The 14,662-nt window shown below is 37.5% G+C and overlaps 1 protein-coding gene across 3 annotated transcripts in view; it reads right to left on the bottom strand.

The window, feature by feature from the left end:
• PHF20L1 (PHD finger protein 20-like 1) overlaps positions 1-14,662 on the bottom strand; it is a 73,672-nt gene that overhangs the window by 3,581 nt on the left and 55,429 nt on the right. For 2 of the 3 annotated variants that reach the window (XM_011938159.1, XM_011938158.1), the window contains 6 exons: positions 13,157-13,321; positions 8,500-8,681; positions 7,371-7,470; positions 5,599-5,794; positions 2,315-2,675; positions 875-1,037 (listed from right to left, as the gene is read on the bottom strand). In XM_011938159.1, the coding sequence (XP_011793549.1) occupies positions 875-1,037; positions 2,315-2,675; positions 5,599-5,794; positions 7,371-7,470; positions 8,500-8,681; positions 13,157-13,321 (1,167 nt within the window). Of the gene's footprint in view, positions 1-874; positions 1,041-2,314; positions 2,676-5,598; positions 5,795-7,370; positions 7,471-8,499; positions 8,682-13,156; positions 13,322-14,662 lie in introns of all 3 variants that reach the window. The other variant, XM_011938157.1, reaches the window with a different exon arrangement.

Below are 14,662 nucleotides of genomic sequence, written 5' to 3' on the forward strand. Positions count from 1 at the left end.
TTAATGTTTCCTTTGGAAATCTACGCTAACAATATTAAATAGTGTCAAGATGCATTTTCTTTTCTTCAAAAATTGACTCAAAACATTACATTAACTCTACAGTTAGCTTATACCCACATGGAAGAGGCTTCTAAAATGGGTTTCCATTTCCTCTCTTCTTTTCTCAAGGGGGAAAAAAAGGAGTAGGAGCTCTAACTTAGTGTAGAGGAGAGATATCACGTGCTTATGCCAAATTTAAAAAAGGAGAGTTGGGGTGCAGAATATCGTCTAAGATGTTAGGAAGAAACAGGAGTCAGAAAGCATTAAGAATAACATGGACTGAGAATCAAGTAATCTAAGTTACTCTAGTTTTGCAACTATAAAATAGTGATAGTATCTTTCTTGCCCACTTTTCAGGCCTCCTGTGTGACGATATGATTTTAAAATATAAAAGAAAACCACTTAAGGTTTACCTACTTAACTTTGTAGAAGTTTTTGTTAATTTAACAAGTGCTAACCAAAGTAAAAAATTTTCAAAATGTTTTCACATTTCAAACATGCTTAAATTCCTTATGTTGACTTCCAAAGAAAACTTACTTCAATGAAACTAATAAATTTATTCCATAAGTGATCTATCTGGAGCCTGGCAGACAGACAATATTTAATAAATACACATCTTAAAAAATAAAACCAACCTAAGATCATACCCAGTCATATTGTTTTAAGCGTAAAAGATCCTAACTGTGTTAAATCCAATACAAAGGGAGTAATAAAGCCCCATCAGTATGGAGAGTATCTGTAGTTTTCATCCCATCATTTAAGAATTTTAAGTAACTTCTTCATAGTAACAATAAATACACTATAGTAACTGTATTTTAGTTTTTTCTTAAATTACCATCAACTTCTTTTTCGATTAGGTCCATCCTGCTGGTAACTTCATTCTGCACATTTTCTATGTGTGTAAGGAGATTGAGCTGCCACTGAAGATGTGAGTCTCCTGGGTCTTCAGTGCCCTTTTTATCATTATAAACAAATACTGTATTCCCTTCAGCTGGATTCTTCTCCAAAGGACCATTGGAAAATAAACACAAAGAACGGGATGAAATGCAGTCATTGAGGTAAGGATACATGAAACACCTCATCACTGGTAACAGTTAGTGAGATCCAATCTGACTCCTGGGGTATCTTTAAAGAAGTACTGCTACATAACCAAATTCCAGGTGGGGGTTCTTAAAAACAGACGCACCCACCACCTCCCTCCACCATGCCTCGCATGGTGCTACACAGGCAAGAAGGCTTCAATAAAATGCTCTAAATAAAAGAAGTCACTAATTCTATTCTGTAATTAGAATTCCTGACTAATTTAGACTGGCCTCTTCCTCAATGACTCTCAACTGGTGATGTAAGTGGACATAAGAGGGGAAAGCAATGATGAAAAGAAATCAAGAGTGTTTCCAAAGACCAGTATAAAATCTAATTAACTATAGACTGGACTTTACTGTTATAGTTCAGTAAATCAATGAGGGGAGGGAAAGGCAAACACCTTTTACCAGTTTCAAAAGTACAAACTGCTTCACATACACGCACACACACGGACACACAATGTGCATTTAGATTTGCCAGAGATAACTCATTTAATATTAATTAAACAAAATAACTTACCACAAACTTTATGGTATGAAATACAAACGTTCCAATTCAGTTAAGTACTTATTTACAGTAATTACTTGTTGAGGAATGCAGAAAAATGAAATAAAAAAAACTAATTTTAAAGTGGCCTCATTAATTGAAAATCAGTAAAAAATAAAGGTACATTTCTAAGATAATCCCAGTGAACAGGAAATAAGTTTATAGATGTCCAACACACAGAGATCTGTCAGAATTCAGCTTACTGAATAGGGGGATGCATTGACAAATATGCTAAAAATTTCTAAAAAGACAATTAGAGTGCCACCTTTTATCCAACTCACATAAAGAGGATGACAAATCATTATACCTATATGTACTTTCACAGTCTTACACACAGACATTTTCATTTTGAATACAATGTGGTTCATTTTTTAGAAGCATCTAAATGTATTTATACAATTGAAACTTTTGTTAGAGTAACAGTTTATTGAATTATTACAATTCTGAATTAGGAGATAATCAAATGTTCAAATGGCCAGTGTTTTCCTGTAGAGAAAACAAAAAAAAACCTCCTTACTTTAACAAGGTACTGGGGAACTTGGAAATACAAGTAAAATCTGGGAATTCAGTATGTCTTATTTTATAAAATTTTCCTTTGTTGTTCTATCATAGTTTCCAAGCAAAAAAAAAAATGAACCCATTTTACCTTTTCAGGCATTCCGTGTTGTTTTGCTGAGTACTGTAAACGGTTTTTATTTCTCATGTGGAATTCTTGTTCTTCTTCCAAACTACTAACATCATCATCATCTGAGCTCCCAGGGTCTGCGAGAGATTTACAGTCCTGACCAAAACTCTGTGGCTTTTGATAGCTGTGCTCACTTGTTATATAAGTTCCTTCCATTTTTAGGGGCAAACGAGGTGGTTCTTTATGGTTCTGTACATATTTCTTTTCTTCTCGATTAACTGTGTCTTGTGCTACTTTTTTCGCTACCCCAGCTATTATTTGATCTTGGTCTTTTCGCTTCCCAGAACGAGCCCAGAGATGAAGGTCAGGATGACGTTTATTCCTTAAAACAAAGTTGGAAAAACAGCAGTTCAGAGAGAAAAAAAATATATATATCTATTAAGGCAAATACAATAATCTATTTCAGAACTAGGTTAGGAGGAGATCTAGGACTCAAGACAAAAGCAAAGGTATTCTTTAAGTTAACTCCCTCCAGGATTTCATCCAAAATTTGAATTTCTCAATTAAAGAAATACTACTCAGAAAAGCAATAACAAACTTAATTGTGTTGATAGTTCACATCATTTGATACATGCATTTCTTTTTCCACTGATTTTTCATTGTAAAATTTGAAAAACTTTAATGTAAGCATATTTTAAAAACTTTTATTCAGTCAAAAAGTGATCATTCCTGACGACAAAAATCCTAAATATAAATGCACAGAAAGTAAACATTTCTTCTCCCATGGCAAACATAAATAACTGAGATACAATCTTCCAGACTTTTTCTGTATACCTAAAATCAGTTCTTAAATGGATAAGTATACACATCTTCTTTTGACACAACCAGGACACATATAATCTGCCTTTTTGTACATAACAAGCTATGGGTATCTTGCCATATCATGTCATACAGATAGATTTCCCTTACTTTTACTCTAGGGTGGAACAGTTACAAATGTACCAGTTGAGTCAACCAATTCCCTACTGTTATATGTTTGTGTACCTGTGTGTATCTCTGCGCACAAGTCAGAATATTTCAGTCGGATAAATTTCTAGATATGAAATTGCTGGATAACATGCACATTTATTTTGATAGGTACTACCCAAGTGACCTCAAAAGGGATTATACTAATTACAACTCCATCAACAATCTTTGATAACGTCCATTTATCTTGTCCTCACTGAACATGTAAGCATGATATTGTACAGTTAATTCTGCAGTAAGTAAAACACAAATCCAATCATCAGAGCTGAAGTGAAAGGGCATTCGGGATATATAAACCTTTCAAAAGGCTCAATAATGTTTGCATATTAATAATTTCCAAATTTGATACATACTGAGTTAAATTAGTTCTCTTCCAATAATACTCAAGTATTGTTTCTGAAATAATAAATTTTATCATTTGAATCCCTAGTAATTTAACATTCAGAAAATACTAAAACACTCAATCAGTAAAAGGCATAGTAGAAGAAAAGCTGGCACTGTAGTCCAGTAGTCCAAGGGGCTGAATTCTGCTGTGCCATAAAGAAGCCTGCACAAGTTATAAAATCTCTGTCTTTCACTACCCAACAATGAAATGAGGTCGCTTATTATAAGGATCAAATGAAATATCACATGAAAGCATATGACATGTAGGACTTTCAATAAATCGTATATAATAACAGATATTATGATTTAAAATATTAACATAAAGAGGGCCTATAAGTGTATGAAACAGAAAGGGTCCAATTAAAATCCTTGGCAAAATTATGAATGCAGAGAAACTCATACTGACACCAAGAAGGAAATCAGGTTTTAAAAAAAGACCTAATAAATTATTCCCTCCCTTAAGTCTTAGCATTTACACGGCCTTTTAAAAAACAAATTCATATTCAGGCTTATGATAAAAAGAAGCAAATTTTATTCAACAAATAGTTACTAGGTACTTACCCTACAGTATCAATTGGAGACAAAATGATAAATAAGACACAAGCCCTATTTTAAAGGATCCCACGACTTAGTAAGGGGAGGTAGGCATTAAAAAATTAAGTATACCAAAGTACCTGACACCAGTATGCGTGGAGTTTGCCAAGAAGAACATGGTCAACTCTAGTTAGACAGGTAATTATGAAGGCATCTGCTAGGGGCACTAGTGGTAGAAGCTTATCCTGGGTGTGAGTAAAGGCCTAGAGCAATGGAAAAGCTTGCTTCATTTGGGGATTATGGTTTGGGATAGCTGGGACATTTGGGGGAAAAAGCACAGGGAATATGTGGCAACAAAATGGTAGACACAGTATGTGTCATGGAAGGACTCTGTTCATTGGGCTACAGGAAGATGCTCTAGTACATTAAGTTGAAAGCTGATAATTATCTTTTCCTAAGCTTACACTGGCAGCAGTACAAAGAAAGAGCTGATAGAGTACAAGGCTGGAGCCACAGAGAATGGACAAGCATGGCAATCGTTCGTGTGAAATATAACAGCCTGGCTGAGGCAGTATCGTTGAGAAGGGAGAGAGGAATGGACTGAACAATGTTCACAAATTGCAATGGATAGGATGTGAAAGACACAAGGATGAGAAGGGAAGGGGAGGATGGGGCAAGTTTCTGGCCAAGGCAAGTGCATCCAAATGAAGAAAATCTTGTGAAGAACCAATGAATCATCCTGTTTTTACTTAAAATGTGGGTTTTTTGTTTGTTTTTTCTTTTAAAGAAGAATTCCAGTAAGGCATTAGGAAGGACTGGAAATAAGGACTTCAAGAATATTCTGATACGTTCTTTAGGGAGACTCGGACTTGTTTAAGAGAAAATTGTACGGGATTACTAACGTATTTGGTGCACAGCAGAGAAGTGGATTTGGTTTTTAGGCTCCCTTCATCCCCTTTAAATCAATCTTTATAAAAAAAAAAAATACCCTGCTTAGAATCTATTTCATCTTGATAGCATTCCTGAAGGAGGACACAATGTCTAGGGTTCACCACAGCAACTGCACTTAATTTTGCACATATGGTAAGCATACAAAACAGTGGGACAGGAGCTAAAATGTGTTGAAATACTAGATGCTATATATACCTTTAACCACACTTACACATTCTAGGAGAACAGGCAGGAAGCACCAACGCATCCAAAAGGTTGTTAATCTTTCCTTATTTTTAAAAATGAAACTTTATTCAAACACCTGTTCTCTCCTCCAAACTGTTACTCTGGACCATCAAAAGGCCGACAGTGTTGGTTTGAATTAAAACGTCCACGGAAGTGTGACTCTCCCTTTGCCACCCTTCACTTACTTTAGTATTCCAATCTTCAGCTGTAGCCCGTGTAGCACTTCTGTAACACCATAGACATCAGCAAGCAGGTGATGCGTAGAAACTATTTTTTTGGCATTGAGATGAGAATAATTTTCTTTGAAAAATGATAACCCACACATTCTCCCATTATTCAACCACTCCTTATCATAGCGATATTTTGCACTCCACCTCTGACCTGCAGATGAAGTTGACATTAAATCACAAAGGATTGTACTTATTCGGATTTTTCTTCAACTGCTACCCTACTAACGTTGCTCATTAAGCAAGGCAAGCTCTAGCACTAGGGGCAGATTCAAAAAGAATAAAACAGCGTTCTGAGAAACTGGTGCAGGAAGAGCTCCTCACACCTTTAGCGGTCCTGCCCATCCAGGAGAAGAAACACCATTAAGGACATGGTCAGTGGCAGATGACACTTGCAAAGGGAACCCTGAGTGCACTGCTTTCAATTTTTTGTAGTCATCATTTATTCTCTAAAAAGGCTCACAGGGCTGGATAAAAACTAGACAGGGGTTATTTCTTTCACTAACCTTTGTTTTGAATTGGATGAACCATAGAGTTCTAGTTGAGTGAATCGGAACCCTTCCCCCATGTGTGTGATTTCACAGAATCCTATGAAATTCCACATCCTCCATGCTAATACAAATTAGATCTTATTACAATGAGGTGTTTATGTGCCTGTGTCCCATACTATACTACTAGCTGGTTGAAGGCATGGTTTAAATCAATCATCTCACCACAGTGGCAAATAGAAGCCATCCAATAAATGCTTCTGAATAAGTAACAAATGTCTACATTTGTTATTGAATAAATACAATGAATAATGAACACTATAAATGTTGGTGAATGAATAAACAAATGTCTACATTCATATGGTTGTGAATAATTAATTCTCTTGCTTCTTACTGTGACTTTTTTGTGACTTACTTTGACTTTTTTCTTTTTTCCCAATAGTCACGGGACCAATTCACCACATGCCTATTATTTGAGAAAACCTAGTTATTTCCTGCCGGGAGGCTGAAGTTAAATTTAACACACAGAATATGCTATCTGAAGATCCTCTAGCATAGAAGGCACCAAGTAGACAGCATGGTGGATTGAGAGTCAAAAGGCACAGATTTCATCTCAGTCGGCCTCATCAGTACAATAAAGGCATCCCAGGTAGTGTTCTAAGACCTCACCTGCTCTACGATGAGTCGAACATGCAGAACTGCCAGGTCAGTAGCGTGCAAGTTCAGAATGCAGATCTACTCCGATTGCCACAAATAAGCCTAGCTAGAAATGGATTCAGAGGAACAGACAGAGGCTAATTCTTCTCCAGGAAGAAGTTACACCTTTTCTCTTCCAGTAAGATAGTAATTGTGTTGATAAATATATGCTAATGTATTTGTCTAAGTAATCAATGTGGAAAATAAAAGTGTAACAGTGAAAAAATATTTTAAAATGTTAATATGGAAGTTCAGTCTACTTGACCAAGAAGTACAGTGAGTCCTCACTAAGTGTAATCAATAGGTTCTTGGAAACTGACACACTGAATAATGAAATGAATTGTACTATAAGCTAACTGATACATACAAGTTAAGTTCCTATGGCATATGGCATGCTGTTTCATTTGGAGCCATAGTTTCCAACAACCTATCAATGACATCATGTGAGAACTTGCTATAGTGGTGGTGAACACAGCTGATACACTCTGGAATCCTGGAGGAGACATGGAGGCATCCTGGCAATCAGCACGGCGCAGAAAGCCTTACCCGGTGGGTCCCGGCAGATATAGCAGATGTACTGCTCTGGAATGCTCTCCTCCAGCAGCCCCATGCACACGCTGTGTTGCCAGCACAAGCACTCTTCACACTGCAGAAAACAGAGGAGTATTACGGTCATCCGATTCTCACTAGGAATAAACTAGGAATAAGGATACATGCCTTTTCTTTGAATTGGCTGGCTTGGCTTCTTACTGCCGCTATCAGTTCCATTCTTATTCGACATAACAAAATCAAGTCATGACTTAAGATGAATTTTATCTTTGAAATGGTCAACTACTTCAAGAACTTTCTTTTGTTGCACCTATTAGAATATGCTTTGATCAAGTACTTAAATCATAAAAAAGTCATAATTTCTCTAATTTAATTCCCACTGATTTTTAGGCAATTACATCATAATACTCTTAAAGTAGTTTACTAAAATGTGGAAATTAGAGGAAAATAAAAGCAAGTTTGTACCAGTGTCTATAGCAATGATCTCTTAAAGTACTGCTTGTGTTGTAAAGCTATAAATTTGTAATTCCCTCCAGAAAACCACTGAAAAATGGGAGGAAAAAAAAGATTACTCTTTCTTCATGCTCTCAACTAACATCTCCAAATCTTCTGGCATCACAAAATCTGGGTTATGCTTTCCTTTTATCTTAAATCTATCTCTCCTACAAGAAGAAGTTGTTAACTCCTGCAACAAAATTTTTCCTTTTTTAAGAATACTGGAAATTTTTATCTTTTAATCACTGACAAGTGAAGGATGACTCTAAATTATTAATTATAATAATAATTACACGAATGTAGATGAGAAAGAGAAAGGTTGATGTAGCCTGCCCATTTGTGTAAGCCCCATTAGGGCTTACCACCCTAATCATTCTAAAGAGTTTCAGCCTGAAGGCACTGAACTATGTACCCTAGAAAACAAAGAGAGCTGCTAAAATAAGAACATTGTCTACTTTACTTAATGAGGAAATCTCCTAATCATTACTATGGGTATTTTCCACATAATCATAAGTTAGAAAAGTCTTCAGCAGTACGGTTAGTAAAGAAATAAAACACCGTGATGTATTTGCTGAGCACCTGAAACAACTAACTCATTATTATATATAGGGAAGAGAGGTTAACCAATTACCTGGATCATGAAGCCATTCTCCTCATCCATCTCACAAATACATCGCACAATTTCATTAAGAGCATCATCCTCATCCTGAGATTCCTCAAAATTGGTTGAATCAAAGTCCTGATTGTATTCATCCCCACTCAGAAGCAAACTCTCCGTTGAAGAATCATCTAGGAAGTCTACATCTGATAAGTCTAGAATATATATAAAAAGTATACTCAGTGCAACTTTTCTATCTTCATGTTACTTTTCATAAAGAAAGGAGCTACGAGAAGTGATCATAAGCTATTAAACATTTTAAAAGGGGGGGCAAACAAATGAGAATACTGTACTGTACTTGTCTCGGGACATGGAAAGAAAAGATTTTTGAAGCTTAGGTATATGACTGCTTTACATCTCACAGTATACACTATTATAAGTAACTCAAAGTATCTTTTAGACTTCATGCTTACAGAATTTATGGCTAAGGCTGATGTCAATAATTTAAATTTGCATAGTTTCCATATACTTTCACAAACATTATCCCTTCTGACCCTCATAAAAACCCTGGGTTGTCCCCTTGTGATTTCATACTATCAGTGTGACACCACTGTCCATGGATCTGGGGACAGGTATGTGTAGTAAGCCCCCATTACCCAGCACAAGTTAGCTCTAGCACACCACTGATTCTTCATTTTATTTTTTTCTTATTTTTTTGATTAATAAAGTGCTTTTTGAAAAATCACTAAAAAAAAAAAAAAACCCTGGATTGTAAAGAGGGTGAGTTTTTTTTTTTTTTTTTTTTTCTGAGGCGGAGTCTCGCTCTGTCGCCCGGACTGGAGTGCAGTGGCCAGATCTCAGCTCACTGCAAGCTCCGCCTCCTGGGTTTATGCCATTCTCCTGCCTCAGCCTCCCGAGTAGCTGGGACTACAGGCGCCCGCCACCTCGCCCGGCTAGTTTTTGTATTTTTAGTAGAGACGGGGGTTTCACCGTGTTAGCCAGGATGATCTCGATCTCCTGACCTCGTGATCCGCCCGTCTCGGCCTCCCAAAGTGCTGGGATTACAGGCTTGAGCCACCGCGCCCAGCCAAGAGGATGAGTTTTATTATTCGTACTATAAACTACTTCAGAGAGGTAAAGGAGCTTGCCTAGGGTCTAAAATCAACAATACCATTATCGACAGTATCAGTAGCATCAACTACTATAGCACTTAGTAAGCACACAGTGCTGTATTAGCACTTTAAACATAGGATATATAACTTGCTTGGGAAACGCAGCCATTGAGCAGGAAAACCAACTGAATACCAGGAATGCCTGATTCTCAAGCCTGTGTTCTTAATCACTTTACCAGTATTTCTTAAAACCAGAACCGTGAGTTCCCCAAGGGATTTTTAAAATGTATTAATTTTGTTTTGGTAAAAAATTCTTTTAAATTAAGCATATTCTAGAAACTACACTATATGGATGACTACTACACACAACTCAATTTACATGCCAGGTTTTAGGCGTGTGTGTATAATACTGTCAATGCCGAAGCCTACCATTTTGCTCAGGTTACTGAGGAAATGGAAATTGAGACAGACATGGGGGAATCTTTATTTATAACAAAGGAAAATAAATGATGGAACACTAAAATTTTTGCAGTAGTGTGGATGGAGAAATGTTAGGAAAACTGAGTCATCATGAGACACAGAACACCATATAATGCTGTGTGAGCTCCTGACAGAGGCTAATCAGCAGAGCACCTTCCTACCTCACACCCTACCCCCCAGCCACATTCTGAGTCATCCCTTCACCTGCTTATCATCTGTCTCCTCTTACTAGAATATCAGGATCCATAACAGGAAGAACTTTGCATTGTTGAATTCTACATCCCCAGTGATTAGAATGAGGCCTGATATATAATATAGCCACTCCAGAATGTTTGTAGAAGAACTAAGGAGAGAGTCAGAGAGAGAACATCTTCTTTTCAGACTTAATCAGATCGGACTGAAGTTGAACAGATTTGAACTTTAAAAATTCATGCTATTTATACTTTACATATTCATGTGACTTAGTGTTTCCTCTATCAGCTTCTAATCTTGTTTACTTTTTTCTTGTTTCAATGTTTTTGAATGTTTTGTTATTGATTAATGTTTTATAGAAAAAGACAGTTTTCTTCTCTTTGACGTCACAGGGACATATGGAAGGAAGGTCAGCAGAAATAGATAATAGAGAAATATCTGAAAATATTCATGGAGCTAGTAAATCAACTAGATATGGAAAATCTAATATGAACAGTGTAACTTGTTTTAAAAGAACCTAAGGAGGAAACTTTCACCCATCCATAATGTTGCTGGCTTTAATCCAAATTTTCTTTTGGGCTTTCTCAAGTACAAGTTCATTAGAATGTGGATAAAACCGTTTCAAACACTGTCATAGCATATAAACAGTATTAAATGGGCCGGGCACAGTGGCTCACACCTGCAATCCCAGCACTTTGGGAGGCCGTGGTGAGATGATCATTTTAAGTTAGGAGTCTGAGACCAGCCTGGACAACAAAGCAAGACCTCATTTCTACAAAAGCAAAAATAATTTGCTAGGCATGATGACCTGTGCTGGTAGTCCTAGCTACTCAGGAGGCTGAGGCCAGAGGATTGCTTGAGCCAAGGAGTTTGAGGTTGCAATGAACTACGATCACACCACAGTATTTCAGCCTAGGCAACAGAGCAAGACCCTGCCTCAAAAAAAATCTATATAAAATAAATTAAAAAAATAAAAATTAATTTGAAATTATACCATTAAAAGGAATTACTGTATCTCACATACACTTGCATGGCAAAGATTACCAGGTTTTATGGTGTTAGCAAGCAAATTTATCATATTCTCCAGAAAATCTAGTTTGAATAACTCCCAAGCACTAAACATATGCTTAGCTGAGTTTTGGAAGTTGAGTAAAATGGATGATAGAGCTCAAAGTTATATAAGAAGCAAATAAAAGTTCCCCCTTACACTTAAATAGCCACCTAGACCATGGCTCCAATTGAGGGGCCACAAGAACAGCTGTTGCCTTCCAACAAGTACCCTTTAAACTGTCATTGCTATTTCCTGAGACAGCATTTTGTAAGTATGGTTCCCGGATAAGCAACATTATCACCACCTGGGAACTTGTTGGAAATCAGAAATACTGAGGGTGAGGCCCAGAAATGTGTTTTAACACCTTCTCTGGGCAGTTCTGACACATGCTAACATTTGAGAACTTCTGACCTAAGACCTTACTAACATTCCTTTTCTTTCTCCTGATTCCGTACTTGATCATAAGGGCAGGGCAGAGATTAAGAAGAACAGAGAGTACACATCTATGGCTCTTTTCATGCTCTTTCAAGGGTTCTCGTTTCAGCACCACAGCTAGCCTAGATATAACCCCTATTCTCCATCTCTTTATAGCAAGAGATAATCTTCAGATCTTGATGATTCACAGTAAAGGTGTTCTTAATGTGATTATCAACCTCTGCTTCACCACAGAATCACCTAGAAGTTGTATCTTGCCAGGATCCTTCCAGAAATCTCATTCAATTGTGCCTCATGGTAGGATCCACGATCAGTATAGTTTAAAAGCACCACAGCAATGACTATAAGGTCCATCTGGGGTGAAGAACCACTTAACCATGGGAAAAAGCAGACTTGTATTTGCTGGAAAAGAGTGGTGGTAACTTCTTTTTAATCCCCTCCCATACCTCAAGCTTTTAAAAATAAAATCTCGCAAGTGTCATGTGCTATAAAGGAAAGAAAATGCTTTCTCCATAATGAGCCACGGAGGACTTAGACCTGGAAGCAAACGCTGCAAAAGAAAACATTTAACCTAGTATCACCATCAAGGGCAGTCAGAAGAAAGAAAAAGGGAGGAAGTGAGCACACTCATAAGGATCCTAAGTTGTACTTAGGCTGAAGGCCCCGTCCCTTATTCCTCACTCTGACTCTGGTCGCTATTAGAGCTCTACTTTTACGCCACAGCCCTCAATGTCTAGAGCTGGGATCTCTCTTCCTATTGCTTACAATATTGGAAGCAAGGTAAGAATCTTCAACACTTTCCACTGTCATGACTGGACCTGCAGGAAAGTCTAACAGATTTGAACTCCAGTGCTCCCTTCACTGCTGACGTGGCCTTCTGACTACCTAACAGCACTTAGTTCCTGCCTGTACTTAAATCACTTGTCTGACTACATCCCAGGACTTTGGTTACAGATGTATCTGACCAGGAATTCAAAGTATACTTTTAAGATTACCATAAATATTTATTTTAAAAAAGCATTGTCTATGGAGTTAAGACAGACCTTGGTTAGAGTCTTAATTCTAACACTACCTAAGCCGAAAAGTTACCCTGTAAGTTTCGGCTTGTTTATATATCAAATGTGAATAATACCTACTCTGTAAGTTGATAGTAAAGAACATAAAAATATATGTACAAAAGCCTGCAGAAGTGTATACACTAGTAATATTTTCCTTATGACTCTCTTTTCCACCAATAAGTATAAAGCCAATTTAACTTTATATAAATTAAAAAGTAGCTCAAATTTCTCCCATCAAGACTTTCATATTAGTTTAGCTAACAACTTTTTAAATCATGTGCCCTTAACAGAGTATGTTTTATTCTCAGTTACACATTTAGGAATTGTAAGTCTTATTTTAATCATCACATGGTTACACATACTTTCACCACTAAGATCAACGGACAGAATTGCCCTTGGGTACTGATAGGTTGTAGTTTTCTCCATAAACATGCTTCGTGGAGCCAGAGAACTCCCAGAAGATCGAGTTAGTGGAGAAGAGCACCTTTCCAAAAATTCGAGGGAACTGTCTTCATAGTCTGAATAGTCTGTAACATAAGATACAGAAATATTAATAAAGCGTCAGATAATTAAGGTCACTATAAAAATAACGAAAGTCATGTTTCAGGATACATCAAATAATCATGCCACTACTTTCACTTCTCATCCATGAAAAGCTACATATCTATCTGATGAACTGGGTTTAGCAAGAACAATTGGGAAACAAATATACCCCAGACAATACATACATAGTAGGGGGCACCAGGTTCTAACCGGTACCGGTAAACTTTTGTGAAGTAGTACAGAGGTGAAAAAGGATTATTTCTACATTTTCTCTCCATTATAATCACAACTATGTCTGCAGTAAAATATGCAAGATGACAACACATGGTCACATGGGGAAGAACAACACACACTGGGCCTGTGGGAAGTTGGGGGAGAATCAGCAAGAATAGCTAATGCATGCTGGGCTTAACACCCAGGTGATGGCTTGATCTGTGCAGCAAACCACCATGGCACATGTTTACCTGTAAAACAAACCCGCACATCCTGCACATGCATCCCAGAACTTATTCAGTTGGTGCAAAAGTAATTGAGGTACTTTTGCACCAACCTAATAACAGTTGAAGAAAAAAAAGATATGCAAGATGGAAATTAACCTTTTTCGTCCTCACAATTCGTAAAGAGGTTCTTCTGATGCCTGGCACACCAATTATATAGTGATAATCTGATCAATACATTTTTCAAGTAAAAAATCTCTGAAGGTAATTAACTAGTCCTGGAAGAACTCTGTAAAAATTCTGTCTTTCTCAGTTTTGGAATGAGTCCCACAGATGTTTGCAAGGGGAAAGGCCACATGCAGCCTACTGGAGCGTTAAGGGTATAGTGAGGGAAGGAAAAAAGGAGGTGGGGGTGTGATTCCAGGCATGTGGGAAGGCTCTGAAGCTGAAGAGTGCATGCCACATTGGGCAAGCTGTAAGACTGGCTGGAACACAGTGAATAAGGGGGAAACAAAGCTAGAGTGACAGGAGCCAGACTAGCTTTTTAAAAAAAGTTTTACCTTAATGCAATAAAAAGTCATTCAATGCTTGTGTGGAGGAGCAAGATGTGACAGTTCCGTTTCTGGAGGATCACTCTAGCTGTGGAATGGAGAATGGAGTGCAGGAAGGCACACATAGAAGTGGGGGGACGGTTCAGAGGCTACAGCAGTAGTCCAGACAAGAAATGCTGGTGGCTCGGTACTTAGGTGATGGCAACTAAGGAGAAGTTTTCAAGGAAGATGGAGTGCTATTATAGACTAGAGGCCAAGAACTACGATGGCATCATCATGATTGATTCCCAGGTTTTTGCTTGAGCAACTAGGCAACGAAAGTGGGTCTGAGATGGGG

This window comes from Colobus angolensis, unplaced genomic scaffold (assembly GCF_000951035.1).
Source record: "Colobus angolensis palliatus isolate OR3802 unplaced genomic scaffold, Cang.pa_1.0 Scaffold17, whole genome shotgun sequence".
NCBI lineage: Eukaryota > Metazoa > Chordata > Mammalia > Primates > Cercopithecidae > Colobus > Colobus angolensis.